The following is a 21,815-nucleotide window of genomic DNA, read 5'->3' as shown; positions in this document are numbered from 1 at the left end:
TCAACTAAAAGTCATCAAAAAGGTTAAGGAAGGACACTTCATATTCATCAAAGGAAAAATCCACCAAGATGAACTCTCAATCCTAAATATCTATGCCCCAAATACAAGGGCACCTACATACGTAAAAGAAACCTTACTAAAGCTCAAAACACACATTGCACCTCACACAATAATAGTAGGAGATTTCAACACCCCACTCTCATCAATGGACAGATCATGGAAATAGAAATTAAACAGAGACGTAGACAGACTAAGAGAAGTCATGAACCAAATGGACTTAACAGATATTTATAGAACATTCTATCCTAAAACAAGAGGATGTATATTCTTCTCAGCTCCTCATGGTACTTTCTCCAAAATTGACAATATAATTGGTCAAAAAACGGGCTTCAACAGGTACAGAAAGTAGAAATAATCCCATGCGTGCTATCAGACCACCACGGCCTAAAACTGGTCTTCAATAACAATAAGGGAAGAATGCCCACATATACGTGGAAATTGAACAGTGCTCTGCTCAATGATAACCTGGTCAAGGAAGAAATAAAGAAAGAAATTAAAGACTTTTTAGAATTTAATGAAAATGAAGGTACAACATACCCAAACTTATGGGACATAATGAAAGCTGTGCTAAGAGGAAAACTCATAGCGCTGAGTGCCTGCAGAAAGAAACAGGAAAGAGCATATGTCAGCAGCTTGACACCACAACTAACAGCTCTAGAACAAAAAGAAGCAAATACACCCAGGAGGAGTAGAAGGCAGGAAATAATCAAACTCAGAGCTGAAATCAACCAAGTAGAAACAAAAAGGACCATAGAAAGAATCAACAGAACCAAAAGTTGGTTCTTTGAGAAAATCAACAAGATAGATAAACCCTTAGCCAGACTATCGAGAGGACATAGAGAGTGTGTCCAAATTAACAAAATCAGAAATGAAAAGGGAGACATAACTACAGATTCAGAGGAAATTCAAAAAAATCATCAGATCTTACTATAAAAGCCTATATTCAACAAAACTTGAAAATCTGCAGGAAATGGACAATTTCCTAGACAGATACCAGGTACCGAAGTTAAATCAGGAACAGATAAACCAGTTAAACAACCCCATAACTCCTAAGGAAATAGAAGCAGTCATTAAAGGTATCCCAAAAAAAAGGGCCCAGGTCCAGACGGGTTTAGTGCGGAATTCTATCATACCTAGAACGTCATACCAATACTATCCAAACTATTCCACAAAATTGATACAGATGGAGCACTACCGAATTCCTTCTATGAAGCCACAATTACTCTTATACCTAAACCACACAAAGACCCAACAAAGAAAGAGAACTTCAGACCAATTTCCCTTATGAATGTCGACGCAAAAATACTCAATAAAATTCTGGCAAACCGACTCCAAGAGCACATCAAAACAATCATCCACCATGATCAAGTAGGCTTCATCCCAGGCATGCAGGGATGGTTTAATATACGGAAAAACATCAATGTGATCCATTATATAAACAAACTGAAAGAACAAAACCACATGATCATTTCATTAGATGCTGAAAAAGCATTTGACAAAATTCAACACCCCTTCATGATAAAAGTTCTGGAAAGAATAGAAATTCAGGGCCCATACCTAAACATAGTAAAAGCCATATACAGCAAACCAGTTGCTAACATTAAACTAAATGGAGAGAAACTTGAAGCAATCCCACTAAAATCAGGGACTAGACAAGGCTGCCCACTCTCTCCCTACTTATTCAATATAGTTCTTGAAGTTCTAGCCAGAGCAATCAGACAACAAAAGGAGGTCAAGGGGATACAGATCAGAAAAGAAGAAGTCAAAATATCACTATTTGCAGATGATATGATAGTATATTTAAGTGATCCCAAAAGTTCCACCAGAGAACTACTAAAGCTGATAAACAACTTCAGCAAAGTGGCTGGGTATAAAATTAACTCAAATAAATCAGTAGCCTTCCTCTACACAAAAGAGAAACAAGCCGAGAAAGAAATTAGGGAAACGACACCCTTCATAATAGACCCAAATAATATAAAGTACCTCGGTGTGACTTTAACCAAGCAAGTAAAAGATCTGTACAATAAGAACTTCAAGACACTGAGGAAAGAAATTGAAGAAGACCTCAGAAGATGGAAAGATCTCCGATGCTCATGGAATGGCAGGATTAATATAGTAAAAATGGCCATTTTACCAAAAGCAATCTACAGATTCAATGCAATCCCCATCAAAATACCAATCCAATTCTTCAAAGAGTTAGACAGAACAATTTGCAAATTCATCTGGAATAACAAAAAACCCAGGATAGCTAAAGCTATCCTCAACAATAAAAGGACTTCAGGGGGAATCACTATCCCTGAACTCAAGCAGTATTACAGAGCAATAGTGATAAAAACTGCATGGTATTGGTACAGAGACAGACAGATAGACCAATGGAATAGAATTGAAGACCCAGAAATGAACCCACAACCTATGGTCACTTGATTTTTGACAAAGGAGCCAAAACCATCCAATGGAAAAAAGATAGCATTTTCAGCAAATGGTGCTGGTTCAACTGGAGGTCAACATGTAGAAGAATGCAGATCGATCCATGCTTATCACCCTGAAGAAGCTTAAGTCCAAGTGGATCAAGGACCTCCACATCAAACCAGACACACTCAAACTAATAGAAGAAAAACTAGGGAAGCATCTGGAACACATACGCACTGGAAAAAATTTCCTGAACAAAACACCAATGGCTTATGCTCTAAGATCAAGAATCGACAAATGGGATCTCATAAAACTGCAAAGCTTCTGTAAGGCGAAGGACACTGTGGTTAGGACAAAACGGCAACCAACAGCATGGGAAAAGATCTTTACCAATCCTACAACAGATAGAGGCCTTATATCCAAAATATACAAAGAACTCAAGAAGTTAGACCGCAGGGAAACAAATAACCCTATTAAAAAATGGGGTTCAGAGCTAAACAAAGAATTCACAGCTGAAGAATGCCGAATGGCTGAGAAACACCTAAAGAAATGTTCAACATCTTTAGTCATAAGGGAAATGCAAATCAAAACAACCCTGAGATTTCACCTCACACCAGTGAGAATGGCTAAGATCAAAAACTCAGGTGACAGCAGAAGCTGGCGAGGATGTGGAGAAAGAGGAACACTCCTCCATTGTTGGTGGGATTGCAGACTGGTAAAACCATTCTGGAAATCAGTCTGGAGGTTCCTCAGAAAATTGGACATTGAACTGCCTGAGGATCCAGCTATACCTCTCTTGGGCATATACCCAAAAGATGCCTCAACATATAAAAGAGACACGTGCTCCAGTATGTTCATCGCAGCCTTATTTATAATAGCCAGAAAATGGAAAGAACCCAGATGCCCTTCAACAGAGGAATGGATATAGAAAATGTGGTACATCTACACAATGGAATATTACTCAGCTATCAAAAACAAGGAGTTTATGAAATTCGTAGGCAAATGGTTGGAACTGGAAAATATCATCCTGAGTGAGCTAACCCAATCACAGAAAGACATACATGGTATGCACTCATTGATAAGTGGCTTTTAGCCCAAATGCTTGAATTACCCTAGATCCCTAGAATAAACGAAACTCAAGACGGATGATCAAAATGTGAATGCTTCACTCCTTCTTTAAATGAGGAAAAAGAATACCCTTGGCAGGGAAGGGAGAGGCAAAGATTAAAACAGAGACTGAAGGAACACCCATTCAGAGCCTGCCCCACATGTGGCCCATACATATACAGCCATCCAATTAGACAAGATGGATGAAGCAAAGAAGTGCAGGCCGACAGGAGCCGGATGTAGATCGCTCCTGAGAGACACAGCCAGAATACAGCAAATACAGAGGCGAATGCCAGCAGCAAACCACTGAACTGAGAATAGGACCCCTGTTGAAGGAATCAGAGAAAGAACTGGAAGACCTTGAAGGGGGTCTCGAGACCCCATATGTACAACAATGCCAAGCAACCAGAGCTTCCAGGGACTAAGCCACTACCTAAAGACTATACATGGACTGACCCTGGACTCTGACCCCATAGGTAGCAATGAATATCCTAGTAAGAGCACCAGTGGAAGGGGAAGCCCTGGGTCCTGCTAAGACTGAACCCCCAGTGAACTAGTCTATGGGGGGAGGGCGGCAATGGGGGGAGGGTTGGGAGGGGAACACCCATAAGGAAGGGGAGGGGGGAGGGGGATGTTTGCCCGGAAACCGGGAAAGGGAATAACACTCGAAATGTATATAAGAAATACTCAAGTTAATAAAAAAAAAAAAAGATCTGTACAATAAGAACTTCAAGCCTCTGAAGAAAGAAATTGAAGAAGACCTCAGAAGATGGAAAGATCTCCCATGTTCATGGATTGGCAGGATTAATATAGCAAAAATGGCCATTTTACCAAAAGCGATCTACAGATTCAATGCAATCCCCATCAAAATACCAATCCAATTCTTCAAAGAGTTATACAGAACAATTTGCAAATTCATCTGGAATAACAAAAAACCCAGGATAGCTAAAACTATCCTCAACAATAAAAGGACTTCAGGAGGAATCACCTCCCTGAATCAAGCAGTATTACAGAGCAATAGTGATAAAAACTGCATGGTATTGGTACAGAAACAGACAGATAGACCAATGGAATAGAATTGAAGACCCAGAAATGAACCCACACACCTATGGGCACTTGATTTTTGACAAAGGAGCCAAAACCATCCAAAGGAAAAGATAGCATTTTCAGCAAATGGTGCTGGTTCAACTGGAGGTCAACATGTAGAAGAATGCAGATCGACCCATGGATATCACCCTGTACAAAGCTTAAGTCCAAGTGGATCAAGGACCTCCACATCAAACCAGATGCACTCAAACTAGTAGAATAAAAAGTGGGGAAGCATCTGGAACACATGGGCACTGGAAAAATTTTCCTGAACAAAACACCAATGGCTTATGCTCTAAGATCAAGAATCGACAAATGGGATCTCATAAAACTGCAAAGCTTCTGTAAGGCAAAGGACACTGTGGTTAGGACAAAACGGCAACCAACAGATTGGGAAAAGATCTTTACCAATCCTACAACAGATAGAGGCCTTATATCCAAAATATACAAAGAACCCAAGAAGTTAGACCGCAGGGAGACAAATAACCCTATTAAAAAATGGGGTTCAGAGCTAAACAAAGAATTCACAGCTGAGGAATGCCGAATGGCTGAGAAACACCTAAAGAAATGTTCAACATCTTTAGTCATAAGGGAAATGCAAATCAAAACAACCCTGAGATTTCACCTCACACCAGTGAGAATGGCTGAGATCAAAAACTCAGGTGACAGCAGATGCTGGCGAGGATGCGGAGAAAGAGGAACACTCCTCCATTGTTGGTGGGATTGCAAACTGGTACAACCATTCTGGAAATCAGTCTGGAGGTTCCTCAGAAAATTGGACATTGAACTGCCTGAGGATCCAGCTATACCTTTCTTTGGCATATATCCAAAAGATGCCCCAACATATAAAAAAGACACATGCTCCACTATGTTCATTGCAGCCTTATTTATAATAGCCAGAAGCTGGAAAGAACCCAGATGTGCTTCACTCCTTCTTTAAAAGGGGAACAAGAAAACCCTTGGCAGGGAATAGGGAGGCAAAGTTTAGAACAGAGGCAGAAGGAACACCCATTCAGAGCCTGCCCCACATGTGGCCCACACATATACAGCCACCCAATTAGATAAGATAGATGAAGCAAAGAAGTGCAGACCTACAGGAACCGGATGTAGATCTCTCCTGAGAAACACACCCAGAATACAGCAAATACATGGGCGAATGCCAACAGCAAACCACTGAACTGAGAACGGGATCCCTGTTGAAGGAATCAGAGAAAGAACTGGAAGAGCTTGAAGGGGGTCTCGAGACCCCATATGAACAACAATGCCAAGCAACCAGAGCTTCCAGGGACTAAGCCACTACCCACAGACTATACATGGACTGACCCTGGACTCCAACCTCATAGGTAGCAATGAATAGCCTAGTAAGGGCACCAGTGGAAGGGGAAGCCCTTGGTCCTGCCAAGACTGAACTCCCAGTGAACGTGATTGTTGGGGGGAGGGCGGTAATGGGGGGAGGATGGGGAGGGGAACACCAATATAGAAGGGGAGGGGAGGGGTTAGGGGGATGTTGGCCTGGAAACCAGGAAAGGGAATAACAACTGAAATGTAAATAAGAAATACTCAAGTTAATAAAGATAACAAAAAAATAAATAAATAATGATGGAGGAAAAAAATAAAATAAAGTGTCGTGGATAGCTTGTTTTTAAGACATTTTATATACTTCAAAAATAATAACTTGAAAGAATTATTGCTGAAAACTCCTTTTCAAGCCTATGAATTTATCTTCATAATTTCCTACAGCATTCTATATTCACACCTTAAAGATCCAACTTCTCAGGTTTAAAGTAACAAAAAGTAGTTCCCACTAGATCTCCCCCAAATCTCTTTTATCTTTTGGCATGGTTTTTTAGATGACATCATAAACAAGTGACTTTGCTCAATACCATCTCTTTGGTTTATATAATGAAAATCACTACTGCTCCCAGCATTTGTCCAGGGAAACTCACCAAGTTCCTTCAGAAGTCCCAAATGGGAGGTCGCATTATGCAAAGACAAGCCAATCTGGGAATGGAAGGGTTCCAACATCCTGTTTTCAAAACATAATTATTATAACTTGAGTCATTCAGTGCCCCCTGTTAGGTAGTGCAAGCCCCCCATACCTCAAATTACAGGATTAAATGCTAATCTCATGTACTCCTGACAAAGGGACTAGAGCTGTGGCACCCTCAGTGTCCTACACAGTAAGCGTTATTAAAAGAATAATCTTAACCTTCTAAGTGTGGTAAACATCAGGAACATCTGTCTGAGCAAACCTCACCTAACGGAAGTCAGGAAAATAATCACCATGTCTATTTTTTATTGTTTCATAAGAGATTTTTAAATCGTGCTTTCCTAATGTCTCTTGTAAAGATTAAAACAGGTCTGTCTGTAGGATCTAAAGCCAAGGACCATGTAGACAATTTAGAGAATATAAATAACCAAAAGAAAAGGAACATCTCCTCTAATGCCATCATCTAATATTTTGCTAACTTATAATTTCTCATAGACTAGGTATCATTTAAGCCTTCTGTATGTCCTATCTGATTTAATTTGCCCAATAACCAATTACTACTATTAATTTACAAATTTTATACATGAAGGCACTAGAATGCCTGGGGGTTATTAGGTCAGATTATCACAACTAGAAATAGGTGGAGCCTCGATTTGAGGTCAGGCAGTGGGCTTAAGGAATTATAACACACTATCTATTCTAGCTTCATTTGACATGATAAGCTAGAGAGTATATTCCATACAGTGTTTATGTGTATAAAGTTGTTTTCTAGTAGTTTTTACACTGGATATTCTTATGGATATCTTCATTAGCACACATAGATGCTTGCTGTTCTATTGGACTATTATTTAATGTCGTACTATATGGATTGAATAGACTAATGGTGTATCAGTCTTCTGATAGATATTTAGGGAGCTCACACTGTTCTGCCATTTTTAAAAGGCTCAGAAACCTTTGGGCATTCTCAATTCTACCCCTGTTCAATTTCCTGTTTGGTATAAATGCCTAGGGATGGGACTATTGTCCAGATGTTATATAAATATTACAGAGGTGTTAGCATTTAAAATATTTCCCTAAGAGAAAAAAAACAACAGCATGTATGGGGAAAGAGACTATGACAGTCCTGGTCAGAGCTTGCTATCAGATATGGTGTGGGCACTAAATAAAGAGTAAATAAATTACGAGATTAACTTATCTCATAAATCACCTTGTCTTTCTTCTATGAGTATGACATATTCAAGGATTTGTCAAAGATCGGGGTAATTCCACTGAAATTTTAGAATTCATTTATATCCTACCAAACTTGAGAGGTATGTGCGTGTATCAGACAGTTTACTCTCTAACATGTAGAACATGACTAAGTATGTTTTAATCTTCAAACTGGAAAACATGATATCTTAGCAACAATCGTCTACTAATGAAAAATGGTCACCGAAATCATCTGGTTTAGCAAACAAAAGAAGGAAAAGCATTAAGTCCTAATTCAGAGCTGTTTCAACCCAGTGAGATGCATGCCAATAATCCTAGCACTTTGAGGGAGATGAATCAAAGTGGGAGAATGAAGTGGGAGGCACGTCATTATGGTTCTCTTATTGAACTTGTCAGAGGACCCAGGCTTGGACTGTCACATACAGCGTAAGCTCTTCGGTGAGGACAAAGCAGAGGTCAGCGTTTAGGTTCACTTGCCTGGATTCCAAGAGTGCCTGGACGGAAAGACAGATGCCATGCTTTCCAATGCACTGGCTATGACTGACAGCACTAATAGGTAGGTCAGTGCAGCTTCGTCATGGTTGGAAAGTAACATTTAGAATGTATCCACATCCACCATTGCCATGGTTGGACCAGGACGGTTTGTGAACGATAATCTTTAACTTAAAATTTGAAAGTCACATTCTTAAACTGAAGTGTGAAAATGTGGAAACAGCCCACTCTGTTCTTTGCATGACAAAAAATGGGGAACTGTAGATGAATTAAAACATCGCGTGTTTACAAAATTCTTTTATATTTCTTATTTTTTAGGCATTTTTCTTTTCTTTAGTAAATATTTTTATAATCTACCTGAAAATGATGTATGTCACCTTAACCATAAGTGCTTTCTGTCTAAGTCATCTTGAAAGGAAATATAGGAGAGAGAGAAAAAAACTCCCCTGTAAGCCTCTCTGTGATCTGGACAGAAGCGCCCCCAAAATCTAGTCTGAAAAGCTGTTAGCAATTCTCTACCTGTCCACCTGACTGATTCCATTCTTTCCCTTCTGCTTTCTACAGCATCTCTGCTAAGCTTTCTCTGCATGACAGGACGAGCCAGATTTCAATAAAAAAATTCAACCTGATGTCTTCTTTAAAAAAAAAAAAAATTCTACCTAAATACTGGTTTTCAAAAAACCTGAATCACCATGTCCCAAAGTACTTACTTGTCTGCCTGTCTGTCTGTCTGTCTGCATTCCCATCATACAGCAGCATTAACAAAATGAAGCCAACTGCCGAGGTAGGAACAACTTACTAACATAGAATAACTATAAATAAAGACAAGGCAGCCCGAGCAGATTGAAGTTCAGGCTTTATGTGCCCCAGGCTATCATTGGAGTACATGGACCAGGTCTTAATTTCGAACAGTGTTGATCTTCCTCATTAAACAGGATGTGTTTTCATTTAAAAATGGGACCTAGGAGGGTATTAGGAGACCTTTATCTTCTACCCATTGCAGAAGAAACAATTCCCCGAGAAACAGTTAACCCTACTGAGAAAGACACCGTAATGAAAGACATTATTCTTGTTCAGATTTATCACAAATGAGTGCTCATTTGTCCCTAAATCGATGTCAATGTTCCTTGGATTACAGGCTTCCTAAAATTAAATAAGAATTATTTTTCAATGAATTTGGTTAACTTTTCTCATTATTAAAAGCTTGCTGGATAGACTAAACTGTTTAACTGCTTTATTTTTTTTATTAAAATTGGTATGCTTTTTATTTTAGAGAACCAAAGAGCTGAAAGTTTCCCTTTTAATAAACCTGTTTGGAAAGAGATTTCTATATAAAGATGTTTAACATGTCATTGGATAAAGGTGTTGAAGTCAGAGGTGAACTACACTGCCATCTACTTCTGCAGATGATAGCATTCAGAACAAGAGAAAGTTGTGGGAGAGAATGGAAAACTTGCTACAATACTAGGCTAAATGCTGCATGAACCTGAGCTGCTATTTGCATATTTAAATGATTCTCTATTTGCATAGTTAAATGAACAAAACGGCCGCTCATTTGCTAAGATTATCACGGTTGAGTTTTTTTTTTTATTTAGCGAATACTTTATTAATTTTTGTAATCAAACCCACATAGATAAGACCTTACATATTTAATACAGTGTGTTACCCCTGTACAAATGGAAAAAACTTAAGTTCAACATTTCTAGACCAATATGGCTGTTAATTTCTGTACAGTGCCAACTCAACACAGTAAATGGGGATACTTTTTTCCAAAGTTGACAGCACAGCTAAAGTTTCAAAAAATTCAAATTATATATCTGTATATATATATTTATATTTATATAAAAAGACCAATAATAGCAGTGTGTTGTGCATCAACAGCAGCAACAGCTTTTCCAGGTTCTGCAGTCATCTGAACAAAACTGTAGAGACATCCAGCACACTCCATTAAAAAAAAAAAAAAAGTAAAAAAACAAAACCCGAGAAAACAGCACAGTTCTGTTACTCTTGTGGTACCTGGCACCATTTTTTTTTAAATTAGCTTCTCAATCATCATCTGGAAAGAAAACATTCTGAGCAACATCATTAAAAACAGCTCTGATAAAGCACGGTCACTACTACGTATCATAAAGCAGGTACAAGCTATTTTACATCCACAGAGGTATGATACAGTACTGTCCTACATCTATAATACTAGAGGATACAATTTAAAAGGCATTATTTGAGACTTGATTCTACTTTTCCAGCAGAGGGCCCAAAGGATGGTGTGACACAGCTTTGTAAAGAAACATACTCTAGACAGGATTTCCTTTCACTAGTGGCACAGTTCTAAGGATTCATTCTCTCCATGAATGTCAGCTAAAACCGTTATTAAAAAAAATGAAATATCCCTAGAACAAAACCATATAACCACCGGATTCACATGAAGATGACCTAGTGGAGACAAGCTGGACCTCACCTTACCAACAAGCTATCAAATCTGTTAGGTTTAAACAGTGAGACCTCCAAGGAAGGAGATGCCAAGTAGTGCTTCAAAGCTTCGGACCACAATCAAACACAGCATCATTTTCAACAGAAGCAGAAGCTCATCTGAGTATGCTCAAGGATGCTGACATCAACATTTAATCATCTGCTCACTCATCCAGGAAGAAGGGGAGATCAGTTACTACTGTACTTTATTGTGTTCAACCAAATCACCATGTTACAAAAATAGCAAGCTGCCATAATAAAAAATAAGGCTCCTCTATCCAGCACCAGATAGCATCATTTTACTTTCAAGCCTAGAAATTGCACACTTGTATATAAACCAACCGAAGATGAGGATTGAGAGTTCATCTTGGTGGATTTTTCCTTTGATGAATATGAAGTGTCCTTCCTTATCTTTTTTGATGACTTTTAGTTGAAAATTGATTTTATTTGATATTAGAATGGCTACTCCAGCTTGCTTCTTCTGACCATTTGCTTGGAAAGTTGTTTTCCAGCCTTTCACTCTGAGGTAGTGTCTGTCTTTGTCTCTGAGGTGTGTTTCCTGTAGGCAGCAGAATGCAGGGTCCTTGTTGGGTATCCAGTTTGTTAATCTATGTCTTTTTATTGGGGAGTTGAGCCCATTGATGTTGAGAGATATTAAGGAATAGTGATTATTGCTTCCTGTTATATTCATATTTGGATGTGAGGTTATGTTTGTGTGCTTTTCTTCTCTTTGTTTTGTTGCCAAGACGATTAGTTTCTTGCTTCTTCTAGGGTATAGCTTGCCTCCTTATGTTGGGCTTTACCCTTTATTATCCTTTGTAGTGCTGGATTTGTAGAAAGATATTGTGTAAATTTGGTTTTGTCATGGAATATCTTGGTTTCTCCATCTATGTTGATTGAGAGTTTTGCAGGATACAGTAACCTGGGCTGGCATTTGTGTTCTCTTAGGGTCTGTATGACGTCTGTCCAGGATCTTCTGGCCTTCATAGTTTCTGGCGAAAAGTCTGGTGTGATTCTGATAGGTCTGCCTTTATATGTTACTTGACCTTTTTCCCTTACTGCTTTTAATATTCTTTCTTTATTTTGTGCGTTTGGTGTTTTGACTATAATGTGACGGGAGGTGTTTCTTTTCTGGTCCAATCTATTTGGAGTTCTGTAGGCTTCTTGTATGCCTGTGGGTATCTCTTTTTTTAGGTTAGGGAAGTTTTCTTCTATGATTTTGTTGAAGATATTTACTGGTCCTTTGAGCTGAGAGTCTTCACTCTCTTCTATACCTATTATCCTTAGGTTTGATCTTCTCATTGAGTCCTGGATTTCCTGTATGTTTTGGACCAGTAGCTTTTTCTGCTTTACATTATCTTTGACAGTTGAGTCAATGATTTCTATGGAATCTTCTGCTCCCGAGATTCTCTCTTCCATCTCTTGTATTCTGTTGGTGAAGCTTGTATCTATAGCTCCTTGTCTCTTCTTTTGATTTTCTATGTCCAGGGTTGTTTCCATGTGTTCTTTCTTGATTGCTTCTATTTCCATTTTTAATTCCTTCAACTGTTTGATTGTGTTTTCCTGGAATTCTTTCAGGGATTTTTGTGTCTCCTCTCTAAGGGCTTCTACTTGTTTATTTATGTTTTCCTGGAATTCTTTCAGGCATTTTTGCGATTCCTCTCTGTAGGCTTCTACTTGTTCTCTAAGGGAGTTCTCCACGTCTTTCTTGAAGTCCTCCAGCATCATGATCAAATACGATTTTGAAACTAGATCTTGCTTTTCTGGTGTGTTTGGATATTCCATGTTTATTTTGGTGGGAGAATTGGGCTCCGATGATGCCATGTAGTCTTGGTTTCTGTTGCTTGGGTTCCTGTGCTTGCCTCTCGCCATCAGATTATCTCTAGTGTTACTTTGTTCTGCTATTTCTGACAGTGGCTAGACTGTCCTATAAGCCTGTGTGTCAGGAGTGCTGTAGACCTGTTTTCCTGTTTTCTTTCAGCCAGTTATGGGGACAGAGTGTTCTGCTTTCGGGCGTGTAGTTTTTCCTCTCTCCAGGTCTTCAGCTGTTCCTGTGGGCCTGTGTCTTGAGTTCACCAGGCAGGTTTCTCGCAAGGGAAAAGTTGGTCCTACCCATGGTTCCAAGGCTCAAGTTTGCTCACGGGGTACTGCCCAAGTCCTCTCCGCGGCTGCAGCAACCGGGAAGATCTGCGCCGCCCTTTCCGGGAGCCTCCGTGCACCAGGGTTCCAGATGGCGTTTGGTGTTCTCCTCTGGCGTCTGGATGTGCGCAGAGTGCAGTCTCCTCTGGTCTCCCAGGCGTGTCTGCCTCTCCGAAGGTCCAGCTCTCCCTCCCACGGGACTTGGGTGCAGAGAACTGTTTATCCGGTCTGTTTCCTTCAGGTTCCGGCTGTGTCTCAGGCGCAGGGGTCCTGCCGCTCCTGGGCCCTCCCCTACGGGAACCCAGAGGCCTTATACATTAATTGCTTTATTAAGTAGTCTTCCAACAGCCATGATTTAGTTAATCTTACCTGAATCTTGAGTTAAATGGGGTAAAGATAGAAAGGAGAAATTTTTTTAAATTAATCTTTCAATATAATAACTTCTTTTTCTTATAATGTATATCTTCCCCCAATGATAAGTGAAACCAAACTCCTTGCCCTGAAGCTGTGCCTGTTTTCCATCTGTTCAAACCTGAGACTTGTAACAGATTTGATCAAAGAGATCGAGTGCACCGGTCAAGGGTCTTCTGGCGTGAGGCACAGTTTGTGACACAGAATTTGGAAGACAAGACATTCTTTATATATTGTGTCAATTTTCTTAACGTGTGTGGAATTCTCTTAACATGTTGTGTTAATGAATTGCTGTAAAATAAGCCATTGAGAGAGCATTTTAACAGAGAAACATCTACAGTGTACAAGTTGTCAAATATATGTGCTTATGGGCAGTCGGAGGTTTTATCTGAAGCCCTGGGGTAAAACACACACACACCCCTGTAAAGGTATCTGGAAGATGATATGACTCCATAAGATAACCCTGAAGAGAAGCTGACCCATCTCCAGGCACTCTGGAGAGCAGAAGCAAGATTGCAAATCCTTGCATCTCAACCACATCCTGTGGAATCACCCTCATCATCTGTGACGGAAAAACTAACCTTTAACTATTAGATTTTAAAGGGAAAAAATCATAAGTTATTCTGCTCCATAATTGCTGCAAAGGGGTTATTAAAATTCCAAACTTATATAATATTATCATAAAAACATGGCATTTTTCTCAAGAAAGACACAAATTGGATACAGGCTTCTGCACTGTAAAACCCAGATGGTTTGCTTAGCTACTCAGACATCCTCTGGTTCAAAAGTTAATTGAACTGAAAACTAAAATCTTGATAATTGACATGCCTTGGGACTGGAGCAGAAAGATAAATTAGCCTCATGCATGGGGTGTTGATGGGTTTGAGAAACCACTGCCATTGGTCAGAGAATACGGCCAGAAAAGAAGAAAATTTCTGTCTCTCTCTCTCCCTCTCTCTGTCTCTCTCCCCCCTCTCTGTCTCTTTCTCTCCTTTTTCTGTTTCTGTCTCTATCCCTCCCTCCCTCCTTCCTTTCCTCCATCCCTCTTCCTTCCTCAGTCCCTCTCCCTCTGCCCCTTCCTCCCTCTCTCTCTCTCTCTCTCTCTCTCTCTCTCTCTCTCTCTCTCTCTCTCTATTCTCTAAATTAGATAATCCACAGTACCTGTACTTCCTGAGATTCATCTCCTTCTCTTTCTCCATTCTCTTACTCACGGATTCAATATCGTCCATTATTTTACCCAGTTTCACTTTTTCTAGAATTAACAAAAAAAAAAAAAGATTTGATTGTGCATTACTATAGTTTCCAAAACAAATGTACTTTTTGATTGAATTACAACTTAAACTTACAGACCTTTTTAAAATAGGAGATGCTATATTATTCCAAAATCAATAGCACAAAGTTACCCATGAAACACATTTGATTGACTTTTCATTACTCTATGCTACTCTGACCTTTTGTAATCACTAAAATTTAGAGCTAGAAAGTAAACCGGACTTGAACAGCGTCTATCAAAAGCAGGAAAAAATGCCTACACCAACATAGCTTATGCCCATACATACAAAGGACTTCCGTGCATATCACCATTATTATCTTCATTATCATAAAGCTTGGTTTACATAGGAGTCTCTGGTGTTTTAAAAATCAATTAGCAAGTCATTAATTAACAGAAGCAAAAATCTCTTCATTTAATAGGCTCAAGACAAAAGTAATAAGTTGGTTATCCACCAACACTTTTCATTTCTCAGCTTAGATATATTAAAAGGTACAGAGGCATATGGTCCATATATCATAAAGCCTATTAATATATAAATATAGTTATAGATCTAGGTATAGGTATGGGTATATAGATATATAGATATAGATAGATAAATGATCCTCCTCTCTTCCAAGTTCCGAGATCTGCCAGCAACCTTCTGCCCACACCACACTTGCCACCAGGGTCCAAGGCTCCTCTTTGTATCGGCAATCTCCTACTCTCCCTGTGACAGTGTTTCTACCTCAGCTTTCACTGCTCTCCCCAACCCATGTTTCTCAAGTTAACTTTAACTAAAAAGACCCTTCATTGTTTTCATTGCTGTTGCTCTTGTTTTTCTTAATAAAATAACTTTACAGGCACTAGTCTGTATCATCCAGTTACCATTATTCAACCTACTTAAGACAACTGAGGGGATATTTTTTTTCCTGTGACGACTGGATGAAAAGTCTGTTTCCATCAGAATTATAGTGACGATCAACACAAAACTAAATTAGTGTAAACACAAAGAAAATGCTTCTAAATTGTGAACATGTGTTGACTACCTTCTCAAGAAAGGAACAGTCCCTGGTTTTCATGAGTCCGGGTAAGGTTTACTTGCAACAATACTAGGTCCAGAGGCCTAACCAATTTTGTTAGGACTTGGCTTTTCTCCATTACTCTGTATTTTCTGTCCTAAATTCCCAGGTCATATCCTCTGCTACCTCCAGACTCATTTTCCCCTTGCCTGTTGGAGCTTTATCATTCAATACATCACTCTGGCCATGAAAGAGTGAGTCACTGTTTATACATGAATTTCACATGTGGATTTTATATGCCTGGATGCAAATTGCAGGCATGTTTACTATGTTGTCAACAGAACTAAAGGATTCTTGGAAATCCAAAGCAATATATACATTTACTAAAGATGGTTGTCACTACAAATAAGAAACCATAGCTAAGAAGCTATGATTTTACTTCCTCAGAAGAGCTGGTGTAAGTTACTCATGTATAAAACATGGGGTGTGACCTTCACCCCCCATAAAACACTTGACATGCTCTTAATTCTTCCCCACATATAAAAAACATGAAGCAAGAGTAATCAGACAATTTGAAAGTCAGACCATTATGGAATTTTTCTGGTCTGGTAATACTAGAAATACTAGAAGGAAGATGGTTTTGAAAATCCTTTTTATTACTTCTAAATTCTTACGATAAGTTCATGTTTAAGATCTTATAACTATATCAAAAGTTTTTCACATGCGAACCCCTATTACAGCAAAAGCAGTGCACCCCCTATTTATTCAGAGTTCTCGCTCTGCATGCATCTGTTTCAAGATACAGTGTGAAAGGAGTACAGAGATACAGGCTGATGACCCAGACATGTGTCAGGGAGGTCGGTGAGCCTGTCTTCTCAGTAACACAAAGTAAGGGGGGACAGTAAGTTCTGTAACAAGGACTGAAAATAAACAACAAACCAAACCTAGAAGAAAAGCCAGAGACACAGTTCTCTGTGTGACCATCTTCTGAGGGTAGCCCTCCCCTAGAAAGTCAGCCTCTGTGCACAAGGAAATAGTTTCAAATGTGAAAGCTTCAAAGATCAAGTTACTTCATGATACTAAAGTCAATATATTTTCCTACTTCATGGAAACATTTTTAAAAATATATTTTAGTTTCTCCTTTTCTAATAAATTATCAAGAATCCCAGACTTAAATCCTTCCAAATAATTTTGTAGAAATAAGTTTTAAAAGAAAGTTTTAACACGTTTGCTACAATTACATGTGTTCTAAAAGTCATTAAAATATAGACTAGAATATTTTATAAACATCATTGATCAAAACACTGTTTATAAGTTGTAACTGTGGCCACAGAAATAAGCACAAAACAGACATCTATCCTTAGAGATTTCTCTATTCTTTCCTACATATGCATCACCTAATAATGCCTTAGGAAAATCATTATCAAAGTGCATATGCCTTCATCGTATATGTAAAGGAAACGATGTGTGATTTGATAACCAAAGAAACATACATTCTGACACATCTCTACACATTTACAACTACCCACACATACAATCTCAAAATTAAATTTCTCTCTCTCTCTCTCTCTCTCTCTCTCTCTCTCTCTCTCTCTCTCTCTCTCCTCCCTCTCCCTTTCTGTCTCTTCTCCCTCTCTCTTTCTGTCTCTGCCTCTCTCTCTGTCTCTCTATCTTTCTTTCTCTACACACACACACACACACACTTCCTTTCAGACTAGTTAAAAACCTAGTATCAATCCTAAATATATTTGTCATATATAAATATTAAATCTCGCAAAGTTCATTTAAAATTGTAACTAATCCAAAAGTAAAATTACATGCCTTTATCCCCAAAGAAAAGCATAAAGACATTTACATTATATGCTTTATGATGACTATGGAGTGGTGTTTAATATGTACTACAAAAACCAACTTCTTCATGTGACTCCTCGTGTGATCTCTAATTTCTGAAATTCATTAATTTGATAATACATCATTCAAAATTCTAATTTATAATAATCCAGAGTCATAAGTTCTTGGAAGAATGACGATTGGAATTGGTTAATCAGTACTGTAGAATCTATAAACTTCGAGAGAAATTGAGTTCATATTTTTTCCTTATTTTACTCTATTAAGGAAACTGTCACACATAAAGAACATATTTGCTAAAGCTATTTGATCTGATAATTGTCATGGCATTTTTAAAAGTTGATATCTTTGGATCAAATTCAAGGTAATGTTTAGCATGTTCTCACATAGACAGATAGATACACCATTTTCAGAAGAAAATTGTCAGCCTGAGTAGACTACAAGTACTATAGCAGATTTTCTCTTTCTTATCTCACAAACTCTAATTGAATTCTAAAATTAATGCCACTGATACCTTAGATCACATTTCCAAGTCAGCCCAAAGTGAATATCAAATTTGTTCAATAAATGCATCCAAGGTACAACCTAATGTGTGTTGAGATAAGACCTTTAACAAATGACTCACAATTTCAAGTCACACATCAGTTCTCTCTCTGATCATTGCTACCTGGTAGGGAACATACAAAGGCTCTTAGTCAAATGGCTCTGACATCACAGAGTCTATAGAGGTTTCCCCGGAGGATCCCTGTGATTGAACTCTCACAGACACTTCATTCCCTCATCACGTACCACATTCCTAACCTCTTGTGTACAAATTAACTGCCAAAGGGAACTATATTCCCCAAAGAGACTATGGCTATAAAGAGTTACTCATCTTTTCTACTAGATCCTCACAATTTTGTCACTCTTAATGTTTCATCCCAATCTCCACAGATCCATATCTATCATCCTTCCTCAAACCATGACATAAACTATTATACACCAAATATCTCAAGACTTTCCCTCAGATAAGTTGGTATTTCACTATATTCTCCTTGATGTCCCTTGCCTGGTCTTTCTACCATCTATCTTAAGGACACAGCCTTCCAGAATCTCTTGTTTATTCCATGTGTTCACCACTCACACTCTGGGGCTGTAGAAAGTCGTTCTCTTTATAGAAACTAACCAATCATTTTCCTTTCCTCTGAAAACAAAAATTAACATAGTCAATTCATTGCCACACTCTACCAAAAAAGTCTGCCAGAGTGACCCCTCTCCCAGTTACTCTAAACTCTACTACTTGTGATCCAATCCCAGCTTCAAGTGAAGAATTCATTCTGACATTTATTTTTAAATATAGATGTAACACTACCCCTCACTTGCCAATCTGCATTCATCAATGCCCAAGACCTGCCTCACCTAGGACACTTGGTAATGTCTAAGGCATTGTTCCTCCCTGGTAGAAACATGAACATGAGGTCACTGCATGTCCTGTCAATCCCCTCAGCTCCTCAGTTCCCACTCCTTGTTTTCTTCTCACAATGCTACAAGTCTCTGGAGCTCAGATCTTGGATTTTCTCCCAACTACACTTTTTCCCTTCATGACCTTCTCAAGGTCTATGATGGTAATAAACTCTATATTTGTGCTACTTGAGAAATAAACACTAAATTTAGATATTTAGCCCACAAAATCAAATTTGAATGTCGTTATAAATAAAGTATCTTTTGAGTAATGTCATAGCCCATTTTGTGGTGCTATAACAGAGTGAATGCTCTTAAGGAAAAGACTACTTGATGTCATGTCTTTGATGTTTAAAAGACTCCTTGTACCTACTATATCCAAATCCTAACTCTTGAGTTTTCTCCATTAAAAACTACATACCCAAACAGGGCCCAGGGGGCCTAACCTAATCTAGATGTGACCGGAAAGTCTCCTTCATGATACGAAAAGACACCATGTAAGCAACTCATAGCCCTACTCAACTATGATGCCTATGAACCACAACAATGACCAGCATGGTATACTAACTCTAAGGGTGCAATAGTGACACACAGACCTTGACGGTAACCAACATCTCTCTAATTAGACTTAAGACCTGCCAAGAAGAGAGAAGTTGTGCCTGGTATTGGAAAACCTAACCAACTACTCAGGGTTAGTGAAGTCATGGACCTTGGGGAACCTACAACTAGCACTGGACTAATAATTCTAATCAGCACGATCCCTAACTACATTCTGCATACTTGACCTTATACATACAGATAAGTGTAGTTCTCACACCTCATTAAGGAAACGTCTCTTTACAACACAAGGAGGCCATTACAGAAAACTACAACTCTACAAATGGGAGTTGTAGAGCCCAGTCTCAACTTATCTACAAAAAAATTCCTGCACCTAATGTTTAGTGATCACTGCAGAAGGGACAAAAACATTGTAAGAGCCAGAGGAACAGAGAATTTGCTGTGAGCCTGTGTTTCCATGTAATGTCAGAAGCTACACTTTTAAAGTCTCACCAACATGACTGTTTGAGCATGAAGGACACCAGTAAACATGCTAACACGGAAGGAGGAAGCTCATGAAGTCTCAACCCTAGAGGAAGAATTACAGGCAACCAAAGAATGCTGAATGTGGTAGAAATATTCTTCCCTAGGGAAGAGTACACCAATTGGCTATCCATTATCAAATGGTCAGCCTGAAAATACACATACAAGCAACATTGCACAGATGAAGCAGGTTGTATTTATGTATATTTTGCAATACACACAGACACAGACACTGACATGGACATGCACACATGTGTGTGTGTGCGAACACATACACATACCCACACACATTTAACAATTTTAAAAGGGGGTCATGAATTTAAAAGATAATAAAGAAGGGTTTGCATGGGAAGGAAGGCTTGGAGTGAGGAAAGGGAAGGAAGAAGGGAAGGAGTGCTAGCACACCAAGAGCACAGGTAGGACTACAACTTCTGCTCCTAGGGACCCACCTGGAGCCCTCAGGACACAGGAGCCAAGGAGCAATCTGGGACAGGATCATTCCAGTTTCTGTCTGCACCCAGAGGTGATACTGAGCCACGGGCCTCTGTGTCCTGATCCTGCTGGGAAAGAGTTGGTCTCCCAGGAGAGCTGACAAACAGACTTACAGGAGGGTCAAGTGACTGTCAAAGACAGCAAGACCAGCTAACACCAGAGATAAACAAATGGCAAGAACCAAGTGTAAGAACATGAGCAACAGAAACCAAGGCAACTTGGCATCTTCAGAACCCAGTTTTCTTACCACAGCAGGGCAAGGATATCCCAACACACCATAAAAGCAAGATTCCCATTTAAACTCACATCTCATAATGATGTTAGATGACTTTTAAGAAGGATATAAGTAAAAACCTTAAAGAAATACAGGACAACACAAGTAAACAATTAGAACCCCTTAAAGAGGAAGCATAAAAATCCCTTAAAGAATTACATGAAAACACAACCAAACAGGTGAAGGAATTGAACAAAACCATCCAGGATCTAAAAATAGAAATAGAAACAATAAAGAAACCACAAAGGAAGTCAACCCTGGAGACAGAAAACCTAGGAAAGAGATCAGGAGTCATATATGCAAGCATCACCAACAGAACACAAGAGATAGAAGAGAGGATCTCAGGGGCAGAAGATTCCTTAGAAAACATTGACACAACCATCAAAGAAAATGCAAAATGCAAAAAGATCCTAACCCAAAACATCTGAGATATCAAGGACACAATGAGATCAAACCTAAGGATAATAGGTATAGAAGATAGCAAAGATTCCCAACATAAAGGTCGGTAAATATCTTCAACAAAGTTATAGAAGAAAATTTCCCTAACCTAAAGAGAAGCCCAAAAGCATACAAGAAGCCTACAGAACTCCAAGTAGACTGAAGCAGAAAAAAATTCCTCCCAGCACATAATAGTCAAAACACCAAATGTACTAAACAAAGAAAGAATATTAAAGCAGTAAGACAAAAAGGTCTAGTAACATATAAAGGCAGACCTACCAGAATTACACGAGACTTCGCAACAGAGACTATGAAAGCTAGACGATCCTGCACAGTTGTCATACAGACCCTAAGAGAACACAAATGCCAGCCCAGGCTACTATATTCAGTAAAACTCTCCATTACCATAGATGGAGAAACCAAGATATTCCATTACAAAACCAAATTTACACAATATATTTTCACAAATCCAGCCCCATAAAAGATACTAAATGGAGAACTCCAACACAAGGCAGGAAGCTAAACCCTAGATAAAGCAAGAAAGTAATCTTTCAACTAACCCAAAAGAAGATAGCCACACAAACATAATTCCACCTCTAA

At 38.9% G+C, this 21,815-nt stretch overlaps 1 protein-coding gene across 6 annotated transcripts in view; it reads right to left on the bottom strand.

Moving 5' to 3' along the window:
* Positions 1-21,815, bottom strand: part of Iqcml1 (IQ motif containing M like 1) — a gene marked incomplete in the record, with an annotated part of 220,276 nt that overhangs the window by 130,497 nt on the left and 67,964 nt on the right. For all 6 annotated transcript variants that reach the window (NR_197271.1, NM_001432086.1, NM_001432087.1 and 3 more), the window contains 2 exon segments: positions 6,609-6,688; positions 14,534-14,624. Coding sequence is in view for 5 of the 6 variants with exons in the window: in NM_001432086.1 (NP_001419015.1) it covers positions 6,609-6,688; positions 14,534-14,624 (171 nt within the window).

This window comes from Rattus norvegicus, chromosome 19, assembly GCF_021556685.1.
Source record: "Rattus norvegicus strain SHRSP/BbbUtx chromosome 19, alternate assembly SHRSP_T2T, whole genome shotgun sequence".
NCBI lineage: Eukaryota > Metazoa > Chordata > Mammalia > Rodentia > Muridae > Rattus > Rattus norvegicus.
This window is presented reverse-complemented; position numbering and strand designations above follow the sequence as displayed.